Raw genomic sequence first — 19404 nt, 5'->3', positions numbered from 1 at the left:
GTTTCATATCTTGTACAACTCCCACCACATTCTAAGGCATCCCAGGGCATTGAATTTCCAGCAATGGGGTGGCCCATGGAAATTGTCAATGTCAACTGTTGGAGCACATCAGCAGTTTTTTGTTTTTCTTCGTTGTTTTGGAACAAAGCAACTAATTACCTCAGGCAAAGTTGAGTTGTGTCAGGGAAAGGTTCAGGGAAGAGATGAGTCAATTGCATGGTGAGGCCCCGGGCTCCCAGTTCCCCTCAGAAATAAACACACAGACACAAATACATTGGGTTAATGGGATAGATTGGGCCACAACTTTATTGGTTACAGATGTGAGCGGTTTGGCTTAGGCATTTGGGTGAAGTCAGACTATATCCTGACTCCTGCCCATCTGTAGGACGTCTCTAAAGGGTCAACCACCGATAGGGGGAGCCCTATGATATACATCAATTAAGAGCACTCCCAGGGTCACTGATGGGGTCGGGGCATGGCCTTAGCCCACACCCAGGCTTTGGACAGGAACCACACTCCCAGATCCCCTTAACAAGGGGGGGGGGAGGTAGAGGCAACAGCCTCCCCTCCCATAAACAAGACTCACCCAATGCCTAACATTACAAAGTTGTGACGATGGCCCAAGGTAAGCGAAAACCAAATGGCTGGTGCCAATTTGCCAAGTGGAAAAATTCCTACCTGGCCCCCACAACCACATGGCCTACATTAGTCCATAGCAAGGCCAAAAGTCAAGCAATGCAAAAAAGAGAGGGTGAGTGGGCTGGGAGATCCGACGAGAAGGCGAATGGAGACTGCACCCCAGCCACACTGCGGTTTAAACGGCAAGTGGCCACGCTCCCCGGCTAACCCGATTGGTCAGCTGGGGGGCATGATGCAGCTGGGAGCCCTAATGACCTGGACAGCATCCCTCCACCCATTTCCTCCCTCAATGCCATCCCCCCCGTGAAGTGGAGCGGTCCTATCTGCATTCTGAAGCAATTTTAGCTTTTCATGGAATCATTTGTACTACTTGGCTTTAACAGCTTACCTTGCATAGAATGTTCCCCTATTTGCTGCATGAGTGCAAGCCAGTCTGTGCTCTGTTGCACCACCATGATACTTGACATTGGTTTTATCTGTATTAGGAATTAAAAATAAAAAAAAAAATTCTATCAAAGGCTGCAGTCCTTGGAATGCAATGCAGAGTGCTATTGATATGACTCTGCCTAAGTGGGTAGGTAGCAATCACTGGTAGCTAATGGAAAACCCCCAAATGGGTTCTTAGGGGCATATTATGGGGCAGGGTGCTGGAGGCTTTGGATGTGGGAACTAAATACTGCAGTTCATTCAACAGGCTCAGTCTTTAAGATCCTCAGCAGGTTGAGCTCTGGAGCTGGTGCAGCAAAAACGAACAATACCCAGTGCTGCTAGCCGTGCGAAGCAACAAATCTTGTACCTTCTCCACATTAGTGCATTTCCTTAGTTCAGCTAAGACATTGTCAGCATTTATGCTTCTCACATACCCCAGGCAGAATGGCCATGGAGATTCAGGCCCGTCAGCCAAAGTTTTCTTCCATTCTGCAACACAGCATTTGGGGTGACCTCATTCTCTATGCACACAAATTTGCATTCAGTACTGAAATGAGTAACAAACCTTGCGCCTCACTTTCTAACCTGACCAGCAGGATCTGGCAGGGCTTTGAATGTGGCAGTGGCTCTACTACTACAATCTCCCCTAGCCTCCCTTAGGATTCCATGCAGTCAGTACCAATATTCCATATAGTTCTTTTCGTATTAGCTGCTCCCAGCTTCCAAGTGAAGAAGGCAGAAAAAGCCAAAGGATTCATTTATACCTGGGGGTTGCTTTCCTCCAAACACCTTCTCGTTCTTTCCCTAAAGACTGAAATGCTGCTGGAGAGCTGGGTGCTGACAGATCTAAGAGACCTGCTGAATATATTACATTACCGTAGTAACTCAAGCCTCTTTCAAGACTTGACAGAACAAGTGAAATTTCCTGCAGTTATTTCGTGCTATGCTACATTCTGCCTTATCAAGAAAGTTGACCTTTCTGCTTCAAAGTGAAACTCTCTCTTCAAAGCAAGAATGTTTGGGAAGAAAAACCCAAGCAATTAGAAAGACAAAACTCAACACAAATATCAGTATTTACCCTTTATTGAGTGATCACCTTAATTTTTATTAAAGCAGGCTATCACTTTCTTTAGAGGTAGGCAGTGTTGTCAACATTTATGCTTCTCACATACCCCAGGCAGAAGAACATTTTGGCCATCAAGATTCAGGCCTATTTCAGTCATCAGCAAAAGTCTCTCTCTCTCTCTCTCTCTCTCTCTCTCTCTCTCTCTCTCTCACACACACACACACACACACACACAGAGAGAGAGAGAGAGAGGAGAGAGAGAGAGAGAGAGAGAGAGAGAGAGAGAGACTATATTTAGGAATAATAGGTTTGGCAGATATTAAAAACTCATTGACTTAAAAAACAACAACCTATTTGAGGATTCTCTCTGTGCAGATAATAAGTTCATAGCATAATAAGAGGTCTGCTGGATCAAGCTAAAACCCACCTAATCCAACATCCTGTTTTCACAGTGCCCAGTATGCCTGTGGGAAATTCACTGGCAGAAAAATGAGACCAACACTTTCCTCAGTTGTGATTCCCAGTAACTGGTACACCTGGCAGACTGTCTCCGGTACTAGAGGCAATAAATGGCTATCATGACTAGGGATGGATTTTCTGTTCTGTACCTGTTTGTCATCTGTGTACTTTATGGTAACTCAAACTCAGTCTGCTGCAGTTTGCATTTCATTAAGCTGATATGATCTTCTCCCATCTGGTGGTTTGCAACAATTACAATGGTTTTTGACCCTTCTGACATTGTTTCAAGTGTTGCTTCCAGAATAGGTACTGATATTTACAATATAGTGGTAAATTGGGTTACAGACGCTTCTGGTTACAGACTCTGCTAACCCAGAAATAGTACCTCAGGTTAAGAATTTTGCTTCAGGATGAGAACAGAAATGGTGCAGTGGTGGTGCAGCGGCAGCGGAAGTCCCCATTAGCTAAAGTGGTACCTCAGGTTAAGAACAGTTTCAGGTTAAGAACGGACCACCAGAGCAAATTAAGATCTTAACCGAGGTACCACTGTACTGTTGTTGTTATTCACTGTCCATCATCAAGTAGCCATTTGTTTGCCCTACAGGATATTGTTATTTGTTTATCTTTCAGTGCTATCTTAATTTTGTCATGCCCCTTCTCCTTTCTATGTTTTTAAAGGAATTTTAAAAGGCTTGTGGACAAAGTACTTTGAGTAAAGTACTTTGCCTTACTATTTTGCTCTTTTTAAAGTTTACTCAATCATTGATCCTCCCCTCCCCCATTTCTCTTTTTCTTTTACTATACTTGCAGTGCTGCACTCTCTTCTGTTGGCTTTACCGTTACATAGTATGATTGTGAAGTGTGACACAACCCCAAATGGCTAAAGCTGGATCTACCACCAAGTGCATTAATTAATTCTATAAATAATTTTTTTTTTCTTCTATCTACCATCCTTTCCTTCAGTCTCCCCTCATGCTATGTGCTGCATAAAGTCATCAACTGGCTATTTCTTTCTTTTGTCCCTGTTCTGTTCCAACAGTCCATTTAGGAATATGTTCCCATTTCCTCTGTTTAAGTAACTTTCCTTATTGAGGAGAAAGCTAATGTCCCCACTTGCCCTATACATTTATAGCACATTAAACAGCCACAGGTTCTCCCAGACTCTTGAGAATTGTAATAAACTACAGTTCCCAGGATTCTTGTGGGGTGGACTGGGGAGCTGTGACTTTTAAGTGGTATGATGCTGTTTTAAATGTATAGTGCAGATGGGTCCTAGATTTATGTGCATTCATGTTGTGCATGTGTGTGTGGGGAGCTAAATCAGGAAATGGGGATGGGGAAAGGAGGGATGGGGAAAGGAGCTTTAATGCATTGCCCCTGCTTCATTAGGGATCCCATGCCTGCTGTTGATGATAAGAAGAAAACTCCCAGTGGTGAATGTTAAAAATACCACCCGTTCTACCCAAACTAGCCCAAATGCTTTTAAAATGCACCAACAGCAGAATACTTTTCAAACATTCTCCCTCTTGTAATATTTGTGTCCCATCCTCATACAGCTGATGCTAATTTCCCCCAATGTGCCATCAAGGTGCCTACAAATCCCAGAAGATATTGAGGAAGCAGCAGTAAGAAGAAACCCAGTTTAGAAGAGAGGGAAGGAGTCTCGTGGGCTGTGACTATATAGGTTCTACCCAGTAGACCTGATAACAAATATCAATGCTGGTAAATACTGCAGTTTCATGAGATTGAGCTGTGGAGCTTTATGGGAAAACGAGATCAACAGACACAAGTCAATTCTATTAAAAAGACTCCTCTGAGGCCACTGAAGGATAATACCTTTATCGTGTTTCTTTCCCTACAGCATTGCAAAAATGACTATGAGATTACCATCTCAACAGTGTAATGAGAAGGGGTTAAGTCTGTAGTGTTCCCCATTTGATTACATTCCATTAAAATCTGTGTCATAGGAACGAAAGAAGCTGGGTGAAATCATTGCCCCATTTAAGTCAATTGGCGCTTTGAGATAGAAATCAATGCACTTGAGTTTTAGCCTTGACATCATTCAGTGTTTTGTTTTTAATTTTCTTGCATGAAAATAGAAGCACGGCTAAGTTCAGCTTTATTGGATTTGTATTAAATCTGAGTATTTACCAGCTAAAATTTAGCTCCTAAAAAATACCACTCAAAGTGACAATGGAGAAAAGGGTATGACACATACTTAACTATTCCCTTGGAGGTTTGGGCTAAAAAATGATAGCCATTTTCAGTCTGGTTGTATATCTGGTCCATTGAGCAAAATGGTCACAGCCCTTCCTTACTGCCAGGCAAAGGCATTGTGCCACAATGATTCTCCACACATTTTCACTCTTTATTTAATTCATTTCATGTATAAGGGTCAATACACACAATACTTTTTTCAGTTATGATAGATGCATAAGTAATAAATAGCCATGCCTATGTAATAAACGGAGCCTGCTATCTCGCCTACAATCTTATTCGTGTTCTAGAAGGGAGTACATCAATTGTCCTATGTGTCATACCCATACCATCATAACACCTGTTTTATCAGGAGCTTGTCCTACACTCGAGTAGGACCCTGGCAGAGACACATGCCCGACTGGCATGTTCTCTCCCTCCTGGTCAATCATTTGGGAGCTTCAAAAGCTTTCTTCAGCCTGAACATCACAGCGACTGATGCCAACAGACATTGGCACACTTAGGGGTCCGCAGAGTTTTCACAGCTTGTGTAACAGACCTCAGCAACTCAGCATTTTGGCTAATCTATTTTATTTACATATAAACACACACAGAGCACTGCAACATGGCTCCCTCTCTTCTCTAGCATCAGACAACAAAGAGAAAGAACAAAGGATAATAGTCCCACTTCACGGAACACGGTAACAAAAACATCCTGTATCCATCACTTCCTACTTTGTGGAGTCAAAACATACAACAATCCCATGACTGCAGTCATGGAGCAGGAATTCTAACACATAACACCTCATGCTCAAGATAGAAATACGTAAGTCACACCAATTAAGTAGGCTGTACTCCCTGAGAGTGTACAGCAATAAGGGCATTTTTCAAAGGTCTTCATTGTATCTGGTTCCAACTCTGCTCTATTTTCCACAATGAGAGCATTTCCCAGAATGCACTTGGACCCAGATCCATGCACCCATGTAGACACAGTAGTGTGAGTCTAAAATGATCAACAATTTTTATTAGATATAATTAAGGATCTGTGGAGGGAAAAACTTGATAAATGCTCCTATAAATCTGAGTGCTATAAAAATTAAACCAACTCAGATTGAGCTACCTTGGCTTAAGTACCCAGAGTAGCTAACTATCCACTCATGGCCCGTCATTGCCAACACATCCATTGTTCCTAGGAAATTCTGTCCAGGTCATCCTCTGCTCCAGCTTTGAGGCACTGGTATCTGTGAGCTGAGCAGTCCTGAAAATGAGATCCTGTCCCCACTATATAGTGGGGTAAATATAGTCATGGGTAAATCTGAGGAAGCCCCCTTTATATTTTAGAATGTGCTACAAGGTGCTCAACAGATTTCCTTCCCCTAACTCCGCACTGGCTCAGTCAGACAACAATTAGATCTATTAGATCTATTAAACAGTGTGACACAGGCAGAACAGCAACAACCTCCCAGCACTGTTGAAGGCCAATCAGGACACTGAAAGGGAAAAATCCCTACATGGTTCTAAAATTGGCAACTGGCAAAACCCAAGCTGAGGGCAAGGGGTAGAGTGTGGTTGCTGCTAAAGGCCCAACTGAGAAGGCCGAGGGGAGGAGTAAGAACCAGATTAATAAGCCAACCCTGCACACCTCACCAGGTAGACTCAACACCTGCACATGGCCTATGGGGTCATACTCCATCAGTGATGGGCCGGGTAAAAGGGCCCCTCAACAGCTGAGCCTAGGTGGGGGAGTGGATATCAGTTCTCTGAATTTTGATGCCATGCATTGCTTGATCTGGATTGAGGAAAAGTTCTGGTAGAACATAGAGAAGCTGTGCAGTACGTATTTTCAAGGGCACAGTGGAAATCACAGAAATTGATAAAGTTATTTTAGCAGCTTGCTGTAACTAATCTCATCAGTTTGACTCTCTTATTTAGAAACATGGTCCTTAAGGAAAAGTAGCATTAATATTCCAGCCTTGTTGTGCACAATAAAGCTGTAATAAAAATCAGATATTGTTTTAAGAAGAGCTGAACTCCCTTCCAATGATTTTTTAAGGAAGAAATAATCACCCAGGCAATCAAATTATGCAATACATTTAAGAAACAGTTTGTGTGACTTTGACAAAATATGAAATAATTTTTCCGAGAGCAACAAATAGGAGATGCAGAAACCATACACCTGGGATTTAGGCAGTCTTGGTCCTAACAGGAAAGTTCTTTAATTTACATTTTAAGTGCTCATCAAGGTAACAGGCAATGAAGTCAGAAGAATGAATGTGTAATAATTTTCCTTTCTCTTGGAGCAGCATAGAAGGGGAAACCCTTCAAGGTCAGATAATTTTAAAAATTCTAATGGCTTTATACTTGCACATGAAACTAAAGTATATGCAATTTAGAAAACAGAGTGGGAGGCTGTGACTGTCCTATGTCTTTATGTTCTTCAATATCTATTTTTAGCACACCTGAGACATTTCTATGACTGTATCATTTTGGTTAGAGGGTGACTGGCTCTGCATAATTGTTAACCTCCAAGGCCAGGATCCAAAGAGCCTCTTAATTGTTATTGCAATGGAATTCCAACATACCACTGGAGCTTAACATTCAATCCCCACCCCTGCAGTTCCTTGAGTTGCATGACAGTATCTTCCAAAGCTTTTCCCAAATACACCCCCCTTTATCTTAACCCCTCCTCTATAAAAAGAGGGCCACTTTGTAGAATTTTCTCTGAATATTCTCCACCATATATTGTAGTGGCAGACATTCCCTGTTCCCCCACAGTACCCCAGAACAACATTGGGGCACTGCAGAGGATGCAAAATTATTAATGATAAAGTAGCCATTGGTACCTTTATTTTGTTTAATCCTCTTTTAAAGCCATCCAAGCTGGTGGCCATTACTATGGACTTTCTTTAGTCTGCTCTGAATCTTCCAACATACAACTGAAGCTCTCCATGGGCCAATAGCACAATCCTATAAGTGTTTAACTGGAATTAGATCCCACCGTGTTCAGTGGGACTTACAGTCAGTGCATTTAAGACTGCAGCATTAAGACTTACATACTGCAGAACATGTGCCTATTCATCAATAAGACCTGCAAAGGTGGTTTATTTTTCACTATGTTTATTGACACAATTGCTTGGGACACGAGTCTGTATACATATCTGCAGATTACTTCTATGTCTTCAGAGAATTGGGCATTTCAAAACACAAAGGATTACAGAAAATTTAGTTCAAATAGGCTAGTGGGTAACATTGTTTTACTGCATCCCTGATTCTCTTCTGTAGGAGTTTAGGGATTCGGAGGTGAAAGACTGGGCATCCAGCCAACAGATCCAGAACTTACGTAGGTAGTGTGACCACCTGAATAATTAACAGAGAAGATTTGGGAGGCTTGTGGAGGAGTAAGGGGGCTTTTGGAGTTCAGTATTCCAAACGTTTACAGGTTTGAGTGGTGAAAGAATCACAAAAGAACAGGGTGGCTTTGAAAGGATGGTTTCCTGGTGATCAAAAGAGGAATGTTTGTTTTGTTTCTGCTTAACTAAGAAAGGGGTGAATCTGGGCTTTAGGATGAGTTTAAAATAGGGTTCTGCATAGGGGCCCCACCAACCCCGTGGCTATGTTCCAGGAGCTCCCTATCAGGATGGCCCAGGGACCATGTGTACTGAGTGGAGGTCAAATGTAATTAAATAAACATTTTCCCATTGCTTAATTATGTGCAGTAGAGAAATATTTGTTTACATTTAACAAAGACCTCGGAATCCCACAGAGTCCTGCAGTGTCAGAAGCTGAAGTCTCCAACCAAGGAGCCAGACAAAGGTACTTGTTGCTGGTACAGAGCCAGACTCTGAACTTGTTGCTGGAGATCAGAAAATCACTGGACATCCATACCTGTAAGGCTGGAGCCCAGATCTTCACAGGCACCTTACCCTGAGGAGCCTAGTGCCCCTCATAGGACCACACTGATCCAACATTACAGGGAGAGCACCATGCAGGAGGCTATGGAACTGAGGCGGTGTGCTCGTTTTCAGGACAGAGGGTTGCCCCTTTAAGAATCTTAAAGTTATCTACTGGTGGGGGGGTGTGGACTCTGAAGGCTGGATAATCATAATTAAAAGCCTCAATTTGCTCTGAACCTCTTCAGCAGAGCAAGGTTCTTCTCCTGGAGCTATCTGTGGTCATGCAACTTCTAATGCCTCATGAGTTCCAACTTCAGACTGACCATGACAGTAAATGACTTTCCAGCATTCTAGACTGTATCTTTTCTCTGTCCTTAGATACCTACTAACTAGGTTCTGCTCCACTTCCATGTACTCAAAATCAAGTGAATGGGTTATACATGCTTTCTTTTCCTGTGCTAGTGCTTTCTTTGTCTGCAGATTCCATTTGCTGTTTACTCTGTGAAAAAAGCAGATCAATTCCCATACTTGTTGCCTCCAAAGTTGAGTCTCTAGCTCAGTTCTTCAGTGCAGTGGTCCACACTGCAGGAATAGATATCTTGGAATTACAAACTTGACTGACAAACCCAAGTGTGGTTCAGTGGATGATACATAGTGCTTTCACTAGCGTCATACCTAGTAGGGTTATGGATTTACACTTGGCATTTCTCCATGCTTATGGTAAACAGAAATCTTTACTTTGGCAGAGGTATGATATTGTTGCTTGAGTGTAGGATTTGGAATGTGAAAATCTGTTGGTTTATTTCTCCAGGTGGTCATGAAGCTCAATGAGTGACCATAAGCAAATCATAATCTTAGCCTATCCCATTTTATAGCTCAGCTCAACATACTGGGGAGGATAAAATGGAATGGCTCATATCCTTCTTTTTAAAAACTTATTCATACCTATACCCGCCTTTCTCCTAAATAAATAAATAAATAAATAAATTCAAAGCTCATAACAGTATAAATAAACATGCCAGTCTAAACTCCATTTATTTATCTATATTTGCAAATCTATGCCCTACCTTTCTACTAAATAGTCTTCAAGGTGTCTCCAAGGAACACTAGGATATAAATGGGATATATATTCTTGTTTTTTTTCTTACAGGATACCATAAATTGGACCATAAAACTAGAATGCATATATTTAACTATACGATGGAATGAAATGAACTATACCATAAACTGGAATATGTATTCGAAAACGTATTTTAAAATACAGAAAGGTTTGTAGCTAAGAGAAAGACATTTCTCAAAAGAAAGACTTTGTGTCCTCTATGTTGGATACAGGAGATTTTAATTTGATGCCTGGTACTTTCATGGATCTATGGATTCTTCTAAGCATTATTGAAAGTTGCTGTTCTTCACTACTTTTTCCTGTTGAATGCATTTGATAATGCTTTCCTTTTTTTGTGGGAATGTGGCAAAGATACTTTATCTAAGATGGATGGAAGAATGAGCTGAGCCTAAATAGAATTTTCTAGAAATCTTATGCAAATTGCTTTCTTGGCTATATATCTATTTCTGTGTCATCCTTAAGTAGCAAGAAACAAGGCAGTTATTGATTATTGCGGCTCCGACTGTCTGAATCCACATTTCACGGCATTGGCCTTAATTGTGAAATATGTCAAATATGATTTAGAAACAGGCCAAATTCACAGAAGTTGGCATTCTGCCAGACATGGGATATCCATGCTTCCAATCATCAGTAAATCAAAACTACAAGAGACTATAATGAATTTACTTGAATAGATCTCTTCTGCTTTCCTAAGACATTATTATGTCACAGGCTTCCTCTTTCTAGGAACCCTAGTCAGTTGGGTGTATTTTTGCACTTTTGTTTTTTAAAATGCCAAAATTACACAGTTGAGAAAAGCACAAGGGTCAGAAGAAAAATTCTGATTCAGTCTCAGTGCAAGGTTTGGAATATACCTTTGTATGATGCAATCTAATCTCAGGTGTCTAGTCCTGCTATCTTATTGTTCCTAGAAGAGAGGCACATCATTGAGAAGACATTGGTCTAACCTTGGAGATGAAAATGTGACATCTGTTTGTCAATATTCTTATGTATATATTTATACCCTGCCTTTTCCTGTTATGGGGCTCAAGGCGGTTTACAGATAAAGCCAAGAATTGCTAAAAACATAGAAAAAAATCTATCATTAAAAACAATTAAACATTAATACTGCTAGAAGCTTAGGTGCAAGCTACTCCGTGGGTAGTAGCACCTTTTACTAGCTTTTGCTGGTAAGACAGCCAAAATCATTATTAGATTTTTAGATTAGATTATTAGATAGCTTGACTTCTGTTGTCCATGCAATAGTACCCTCTAGTAGTGGATTATTGCAACCTGGCACTGCCCCATAGGTGGTCCAGAAGCTAGTGCAAAATGTAGTGGTTTGATTGCTCAGAGGCCCAGGCTATTACTATCATGTTACACTGCTGCTAAAATAATTACATGGGCTTGCCTTTTGGCCCACAGGCTAACTTCAAAGTGCTGGTTTTAGTGCATGAAAAAGCTTGGGATTAGGATTCCTGAAAGATCACCCCACCCTTTATATATCCAAATGATCACTGCACTACGCAAGGCCTCCTGCAAATACCATCTCACCAAGAGCTCCATTCCACACAACATATGAGTCTGGTCTTTAAATGTTGTGGTGCCTACCTTTTGGAATTCCCTCCTGCTAAATATTAGACAGGGTCAACTCTTTTCAGCCCATAAGGTGGACATTCTTCTTCCAACAAACTCTTTAAGAAGAGATCTTTTCTGGTTTGCATCTGGATCAGAGATGTTTCACTTTTTGTATGTTTGCCATTCTTGGTTCCTTTGGAAAACAGGGTTGGATATCAATTTAAGAAATAAATAAAATCTAATTATGAATTGAGAGCAGTGCCTAATTACGGTTTCCTTTGAGAAAAAAAGAGAGAGTTAGTTATACTCTAAATGGTATATCAATGACATTCCAATAAATTGGAAACAATCTCAGGTCCACGTGTTTTGTTTTACTTGCGTGGTTCCCTGTGTTTTGTTGTCAAGAAGCTCCCAGTTATCTGTATGAACAGTTGTTTGTATGAAGAGTTGTAAAAGCTCATTACAACACCTTTTAATTAAAAGATGGTACCACAAAACCTTTTTGCCAGATACTTGGGCTCAAATGGTTTGCTGGTTTGCTTTTGGGAATTCTTTTAAAGCATTGTAGAAAAAAATAGCTTTAGGTGAATTTTAGTTTCAAAAGGAAACTTCTTTGCCTTGCTTTTTTCAATTGTTGCTCAACATGAAGCACACTAGCAAAATATCATTAGCTGCAATGAAATTTTATTTTTGACATTCAAGAAAACAAGCTATCTAGTGGCTTGTCAAATCCATTTTACACCTTGATCCTCAAGTTATGCATAGTGTGGCTTGCACAACAGAGCTGAATTAGCATCCTGTGTGCCAGGGAAATATTTTCTGCTGTGCTTTCCTGTTCATTTCTGTTGAGTTGTGTATATGCAAAGCCATCAAACAGTAATGATATCATTTGTCTTGAGAACAACCTAGTGTCATTAAGATTCCCATTTTACAGATGGAGAGCTGGGGCAGAGAGAGGGTGAATAGGAACTGTTCTTTCTGCTGCATGTGAAAGTCAGTTTTCATGTATTATTCAATTGCTTACAATGAAAAGCTCCATGGTTTGTTGCTTGCGTGCACCAGGCTGGTCACTTGTACCTTACCCCCCCCCCCCACATTTGCATAAAATTTGCACATGGTAATTTATATCTACAGATGCAAATTTAGAAATAGTTTAAGTAGCACTGCATCAACTTTTCAAAAAAAAATTATTTTTAACATGAAAAATAAGGTTTCAAGCAGTTCTCCCCAGGAGTTTGCTACACTAGTGCCCTGTCACATTTTCCCCAGCTGTCTCCAGCTCCACTAGCCAGCTATTAAAAAAAAAAAAAGTTTAGGGGTTCTTTGCTACAGGATTCCAGCCATCCAGAGATCATTGAGTGAGCATGATGACCTGAATATGCTGCAAAGCAAATAGTAAAATTATGCAAACGAAAACCACTCTGACTGAGGAGGGTAGCAGATACTTTCCCATTGCTAAGAGAACTACGTCTTCTTTTTCTATGGCGATCACTCGAGCCAAGTAAGATTGTCTTCCATAAACACGATTTTAGCAATGAGTTCGTAAGTGACTGTGGAGGCCAATTCTGGATCCACACATTCCTTCCACAGTGGGGACATAGGTTTCCGGGCGGGAGTTGATTACAGTGAGTGTTTGCCAAGCGTGCCTTCCTCTTAGCACATTTCTCCCTTTCATCCTGAGTTTGAGCGTCTTCAAAGCCCATGGCACCTTTGGTAAAGGCTGTTCTCCAACTGGAGCACTCGCAGGCCAGTGTTTCCCAGTTGTCAGTGTTTATACTACATTTTTAAAGATTTGCCTTGAGAGAGTCTTTAAACCTCTTTTGTTGACCACCAGCATTACACTTTTCATTTTTAAGTTTGGAGAACTTTATGAGACCCCCCCTGGCTTGCCACACTGGCCGGCAGCAGTTTTCTTACTCCAATCCAGCTCAAAAGGTGTGCAAATAAAAAAATTAAAAATTGGGAAGTGTGTGTTTTGGAGGTGCAGTGTGCCCTGTTTTGGCTCAGAACCCATGACTTTTGCCTCTCTTTTTTTAATTAATTTTTATTGAATGATTTTATGTTACAAAAAACAATACAACCATACTACCACTAAATATAATTAAGAAATCAAAATTACATACATCAATATTTAGTTTGTTATTTGTTGTTTACCGTCTTATGTGTGTTTTTGTATGAAATGTTTGGGAGGAAATAAGACTTTTGCCTCTTAAGAACATGTCTTTTGCCAGGACATATACTGGCAGCTTATGGTGCTCTGTGAATGCCACAGTCCCTTGCCACAGTCTCATAGCAGCCGCTTGCTTGGAAGGGTTCCATATCTCCTGTCCTTCGTAGAGCATAGACCAATGTGCCCTTTTTTTATTGGTTTTCCTCATTAGTAATGTAGACAGACATTCAAAAAGGAATGTGTTTATAAGCAAAAAAAGGTTAGATGCTCTTATCTGTTTTCTCTGTCTTTGGGTGTTTTAAAAAGAGCATTTCCTTTGCAGTGGATTCCTCTTATGTTTCTCGCCTTTCAAGATTTTATTGGTTTATTTTTCGCTGCTCATGTCAGGATATGGATGCTGAATGTTGATTAGAAAATATTGAGTACAGCCCCAAACAGCTGTATTAGCTTCCAATTCCACCCACCCATATATCTGTATTAGCCCGTGCTGGTTTTCTACTGTTTGTTGAATTCTATAAATTAAACATTTTTTAATATTTATGGAACTTTAACAAATCCACTATATCTCTGATTCATAACACTTTCCTTTCCTTTTCATCTTGTTTGTTTAGGCAGAGGGTCTCGAAAAGATGTTTAGGTGGTGGACAATTGTTTCTTTCCTTGGAGGCATCTTACTGGGTGTGGAAGGATGGCCAGCAAAAGAAGGATATGACTTCAAAAGCTATCAGCCTCTTGTACGATTACGCCACAAGGTACTGATGTTCTCTGCCAACACTGTTTGCTTTTTCGTTTAAAATTTTATCCCGAGGGCTGCATATTATTCACATGAATTCTTGTAGAATTGTAGAGTTGGAAAGGACCCAAAAAGTCTAGTCCAAGCCCTTGCAATGCAGGAATTATAGCTACAGAATCCATGATAGACACTATAAGGTTTACTTTCATCAGCATACTCTTTGGAGAAAAAAAATAAAAAGATCAGCAGAGGGGCTCTTGGTTCCACCACCCTCAGAGGTTCAGTGGTGATGGTCCAAGAAAGGGCATTCTTTGTGGCAACTCCCGCCCCCAGGTGTGGGATTTGCTCCCCATGGGCATGTATCAGGTGTCCTTGTTGTACGGCTTTTGTCATATGCTGAATATGGAGCTTTTTACTCTGGACATTGACAGCTGAGAGATGACCTTTATTCTCTGAGTTAAATTGTTTATCAAGTATTAGTCTTATCTGATTTTAAAATGTATAATTTAAATGGTTTTGCTGTAACCTACCCTTATGGTGAGGACGTGGGCGGCGCTGTAGGTTAAACCACAGAGCCTAGGACTTGCTGATCAGAAGGTCGGTGGTTCGAATCTCCGCAATGGGGTGAACCCCCGTGGCTCAGTCCTTGTTCCTGCCAACCTAGCAGTTCGAAAGCATGTCAAAGTGCAAGTAGATAAATAGGTACCACTCCAGCGGAAAGGTAAACGGCATTTCCGTGCACTGCTCTGGTTTGCCAGAAGTGGCTTAGTCATGCTGGCCACATGACCCGGAAGCTGTACGCCGGCTCCCTTGGCCAATAAAGCGAGATGAGTGCCACAACCCCAGTGTCGGCCACGACTGGACCTAATGGTCAGGGGTCCCTTTACCTTTACCCTTATGGTGAAAGACAGCATTATTATAATATAATATAATATAATATAATATAATATAATATAATATAATATAATATAATAAAAATATAAATTATATTTTGACCTAGTTGGTTGATGATATAGCTTACAAAATACTATCCTACCCATTTGTTCAGTTATTCCCACTGTGGCCCTATTGCAAATGCCTGCCTTATCTGAAGTGTGAAATGTAATCACAGTGAAAACCCCCGACTTACTGACATTAGAATAGCTTCCTCAAAGAGGTTTGTTTGGGACCTACTGGTACTTTACAGTTTTTTGGAAGTGCAGGTTAAGGATGTTTTCATTTAGCCTGCTTTTAAAGATATCATCTGCCTTCTTTAGTATGGTTGCTAATGTTAATGTTTTTAATGTACAGGGTTGGGGTTTAATTAATTTGTTATCTATACTGTTGTATACCTCCCTGGAATCTCTTTTGATGTAATGCAGTGTAGGAATGTTTTTAAATACACAAATCTTAAACACCACAAACACTGAAGTTTGGTGCTCAGAAGACCCAAGACTGGAGGGTGTTATGTCTCAGATCATGTACATATTATATACAGCCCAATTGAATGGTACAGATACAGGAATTAAGTATGCAAGACTTGGGTGCGGGGGCCGTTTCTTTAAATAGCAAATTGTCCAGGTGGAGTTGTAAGGATGCATTACCTTCCTTTTGTATTGCGAGCAGTAAATAAATAACAAGCACCGAGGCCGTAGTTCATTGCAGTTGAAAAATTGAGTGCAGAATATCATTCTCTCTCCCCCGCCCCCCACTTGTTGCTGAAGTGATGGTTGCTTTGCCCCATCCTTTATGGGTGAAGGCACATGGCTGGAGGATTCAAATTCAACAGGCTGTATCCTGAATCCATCTTATGTCTCTGGTTTGCCAGCAAAATACTGATGAGAAGGCTGTAGTTATGTAGGATCTTCAAGCTCTGCACAGAGGAAGTACCGGAAAACATGACTTAGAAGGGAATGTATCTTTACTGCCAGCTAACAGAACTGGATGTTTGTTGTTTCTAAAAGTTGCTACATTTTGACAAACCTGTGAAATCCAATTATAATTTTGCTGATAAAAACTAGTATTAATGTACAAGAAATAAAGATAAGGGAAAGCTCCAAAACGTGGGTATTTCAAAATCAATTCCTGTATGGCTTCACGTACAGAGTATTCCTATAATAGTTTTGTGCAATGTTTGATATGCACTGTGATAATCTTTGCAATTTAATCTGCAACCATCAGTAATTCCATATTTTCATGTGTTTCAAGAGATAAATAATTTTTTTGCAGTGTTTATCACTTATAAGAAGAAAAGATCCTGCACATAGACCAAGCACTGAGACTTATAACTGTTTTGTTTGCTTCCTGATGCAAAGAAAGCGTGCAATTATGGGCTGGCTGCTTGTAGTTCAATGGGCCATATGATTGGAAGAGACTCAAAGTAACACATTGTTTTTTAATTGGTATCCCCAGATTCTGATTTGACAGCAGCCAGGCTGATCCATAAAACTACACTCCACTCTCTCTATGTGTGGTTTTGTTTTGTTTTGTTTTAAAATTAAACTTATGTTATTTAAAAATGAAACTTCCAGTACTTCACCATTATGTTCATCTACAGTTTGAATATCAGGGTTTCTTCTCTTGTGTGGTTCCACACATTCCTCATGTTTCTCTATGTGTGTGCTAAGTGCCTAACAGGTAGATGTGCATTGTGTGCTATGTGTGGTATAAGAAATAAGAGATTTGAGATTGGCACACATGAGCAATCTGCATTACCATTCTTGGGGTCAGAATGATGGTCAGTTCCACAACAGACAAGCTGATTGACAGAGGCTGCAATCCAGAAAGTCCCTTTGAACTCAATGGAGATTACTTCTTGAGTAGACATGGATAGGCTTACCCTATAAGGCTTCAGTCCCATGAATACGTATATGGAAATAAAGACCATTGAACAAGGTTTACAGCTTAGGATCTGGCTGCAAAAAATCTAAAATTTATATAACAGAGATTTATAAGATCAATAGAAAGTGTACAATGGTGTCAATAGCTAACTTCATCATGAATCTACAGTGATTTTGTGGTTTACAGAGATACATTGACAATTTATCTTTCTGTTTAAATTTAAGTTTTTTGGTTTTTTTAAACATACATCTCATTGCTGATACTTCCTTTTTATACCAATTGGCAACATGCAATATTATAAGCGAGGAAAGACTGCATTGCACCATAACGTATCGATCTGCACCAAGCAGTGCTATTTTTCTAGGAAAAAAGAGGTGCTGGAACTTACCCTTATTATCTTAGAATCGCAATGGCACCTACCTGAGAGGTGCCGGAACTGAGTTTTGGCGAGTTCTGGCTGAAAAAAAGCCCTGACACCAAGGATGAACAAAAGGTAGTTTGGGATTTAGTGGAAAATTTAGGCTGATATGTAGTAGATCAGAAATGGTTTCTGAATTTCAACTGCTTAACAAGTAGTTTCCTCACCTAAATAAGGTTATTGAAATAAAGAAAACTACCCAATAGTGGACTTCTATGCAAACAGACTTTGAGCTCTCATCTGTTCTGGTACTGAAACAATTCCTAGGCTCAGAATGTGGTCAAAGGCACCCTGTTCTTCACTTCAAATTGTATTTGAAGTAAATAGATACAACTTTAGCTTCCCCACCCACCCAGTGAATTGCCAGAGGCAGCCCCCCACCACCACTGATACTGAACTGTATGACTTATTAGGTTATATGAATGATGTTGCTCTCTGTGTGAAGAAAGAGAACTAAACTTTGCAGAGTACTCTAGATTTTATTCAGCTTCAAATATGTGCATGTCTTTTAAAAACCTTTTGAAAAAAATCAATAAACATCTTTTCTCTGTGCTAGAGAAACAAACAACCTTTTATGGGTAGGCTTCTTTTCTTTTAACATCAGAATGAATGTCTCAGGAGGTAAGTCTCCCATTTTTCAAGCTAGATGATTTTGCCTCGATTCCCACCAGAATGAAACTAGATTATTTTTAGAAGTTTGTTTTTATTTGCAGATAAGTGTTTCAAGAGGCAAAAACGGGCCTCATGAGGGGCTCTCAGGCACATGGTTAATAGTTGCTCAAACTCAACTATCACAGGAAAAGATAACTTCAGATAACTTTGAAATGGAATAAATTGATTTCATACTTTCGTACTTCATTTCATGTGCTCTTTCCTTCTTCAGTAGATTGTAGATGCAAGTGAAACACAGCAAAATCCTATGCATGCTAATCAGAACCAACCCCCGTTTAATTCAATGGGATTTACTCCCAGGTATATTGGATTGCATTCAGAGTTTCAATGGAGTTACACTTCCTTATCTCTTAAACCAGGTGAAAAAATGTGGAGTGCTTCCCCCACTTCATCTCTTCCCTTCTCAGCCCTAACTATAGTCCTATGTAGATATTCATCTTCACAATTCCAGGTATCTCAGGAGGGAGAGCTGAGGTCCCATCACTGCCATTAGCCCAATAGCCCTCATGCATTAGAGCTGATCATCTGTTGTGAGGAGCCTCCCAGCACAATTTAGAAATCTAAACAACTGGGGCTTTAGATGGGCAGAAAAGCTTCCCTGCTGCAGAAATTCACCATCCCCAATACTTGAAGGATTGCAGGGTCAGGAATGGTGGAGGCAGCAGAGGAACTTTTCTCAGCCAAAATGTCTTCACCTGGTGGTTGAAGATCCTACATGGATGGGTGATGTGAATCTTGATGGAAGACCACAAATGGAAATATGATTTCCATAATCTGAGTGCTGTCATAGAAATGGCTTCTTTGGGGATTGCATTACATGTTTGTTGTTGTTTTTTACTCTGCCAGTTGCCGGGAATCTTAAGAAATTATTGAACAGGATGTGTTCATTTTTAGTCGCCCTAGTTTAAAAGTATGAAAGTAACAAACTCTCTACGATAGCTTGTATAATTCATTTAATTGTCTGAGTACCTTCCTTTTTGCCTTTGTTCTCCTAATCAGTCAGTGTTACTGCTTCTACAGAATCTATTTAATTTTTATGTAGGCAGTATTATAAACCCTGATGGCACATCAGTTAAAATGATTTCTACAGAACATAGAAACTTCATCCTCTTGTTCATTACAGCAGTATAAAGCTTAATTGACTTATTGTCCAGATCTTTCAGAATGTAAAATAGTATGTCACAGAACTTTCTGAAAACTTTCTGCATTGAGTCTTCAAACTTTCTTTTAAA

At 40.2% G+C, this 19404-nt stretch overlaps 1 protein-coding gene across 4 annotated transcripts in view; it reads left to right on the top strand.

The window, feature by feature from the left end:
- The window catches only part of FSTL5 (follistatin like 5), a 313072-nt gene that overhangs the window by 23547 nt on the left and 270121 nt on the right, over positions 1–19404 (top strand). For all 4 annotated transcript variants that reach the window (XM_083457275.1, XM_083457273.1, XM_083457274.1 and 1 more), the window contains exon 2: positions 14141–14281. In XM_083457275.1, the coding sequence (XP_083313401.1) occupies positions 14159–14281 (123 nt within the window). In that variant the 5' untranslated portion in view covers positions 14141–14158. The remainder of the gene's footprint in view (positions 1–14140; positions 14282–19404) is intronic.

This window comes from Podarcis tiliguerta (assembly GCF_965153285.1).
Source record: "Podarcis tiliguerta genome assembly, chromosome: 9".
In the NCBI taxonomy this organism is placed as follows: Eukaryota; Metazoa; Chordata; class Lepidosauria; order Squamata; family Lacertidae; genus Podarcis; species Podarcis tiliguerta.
Note: the sequence above shows the minus strand (reverse complement) of the source record. Positions and strands in the feature narration are given on the sequence as shown.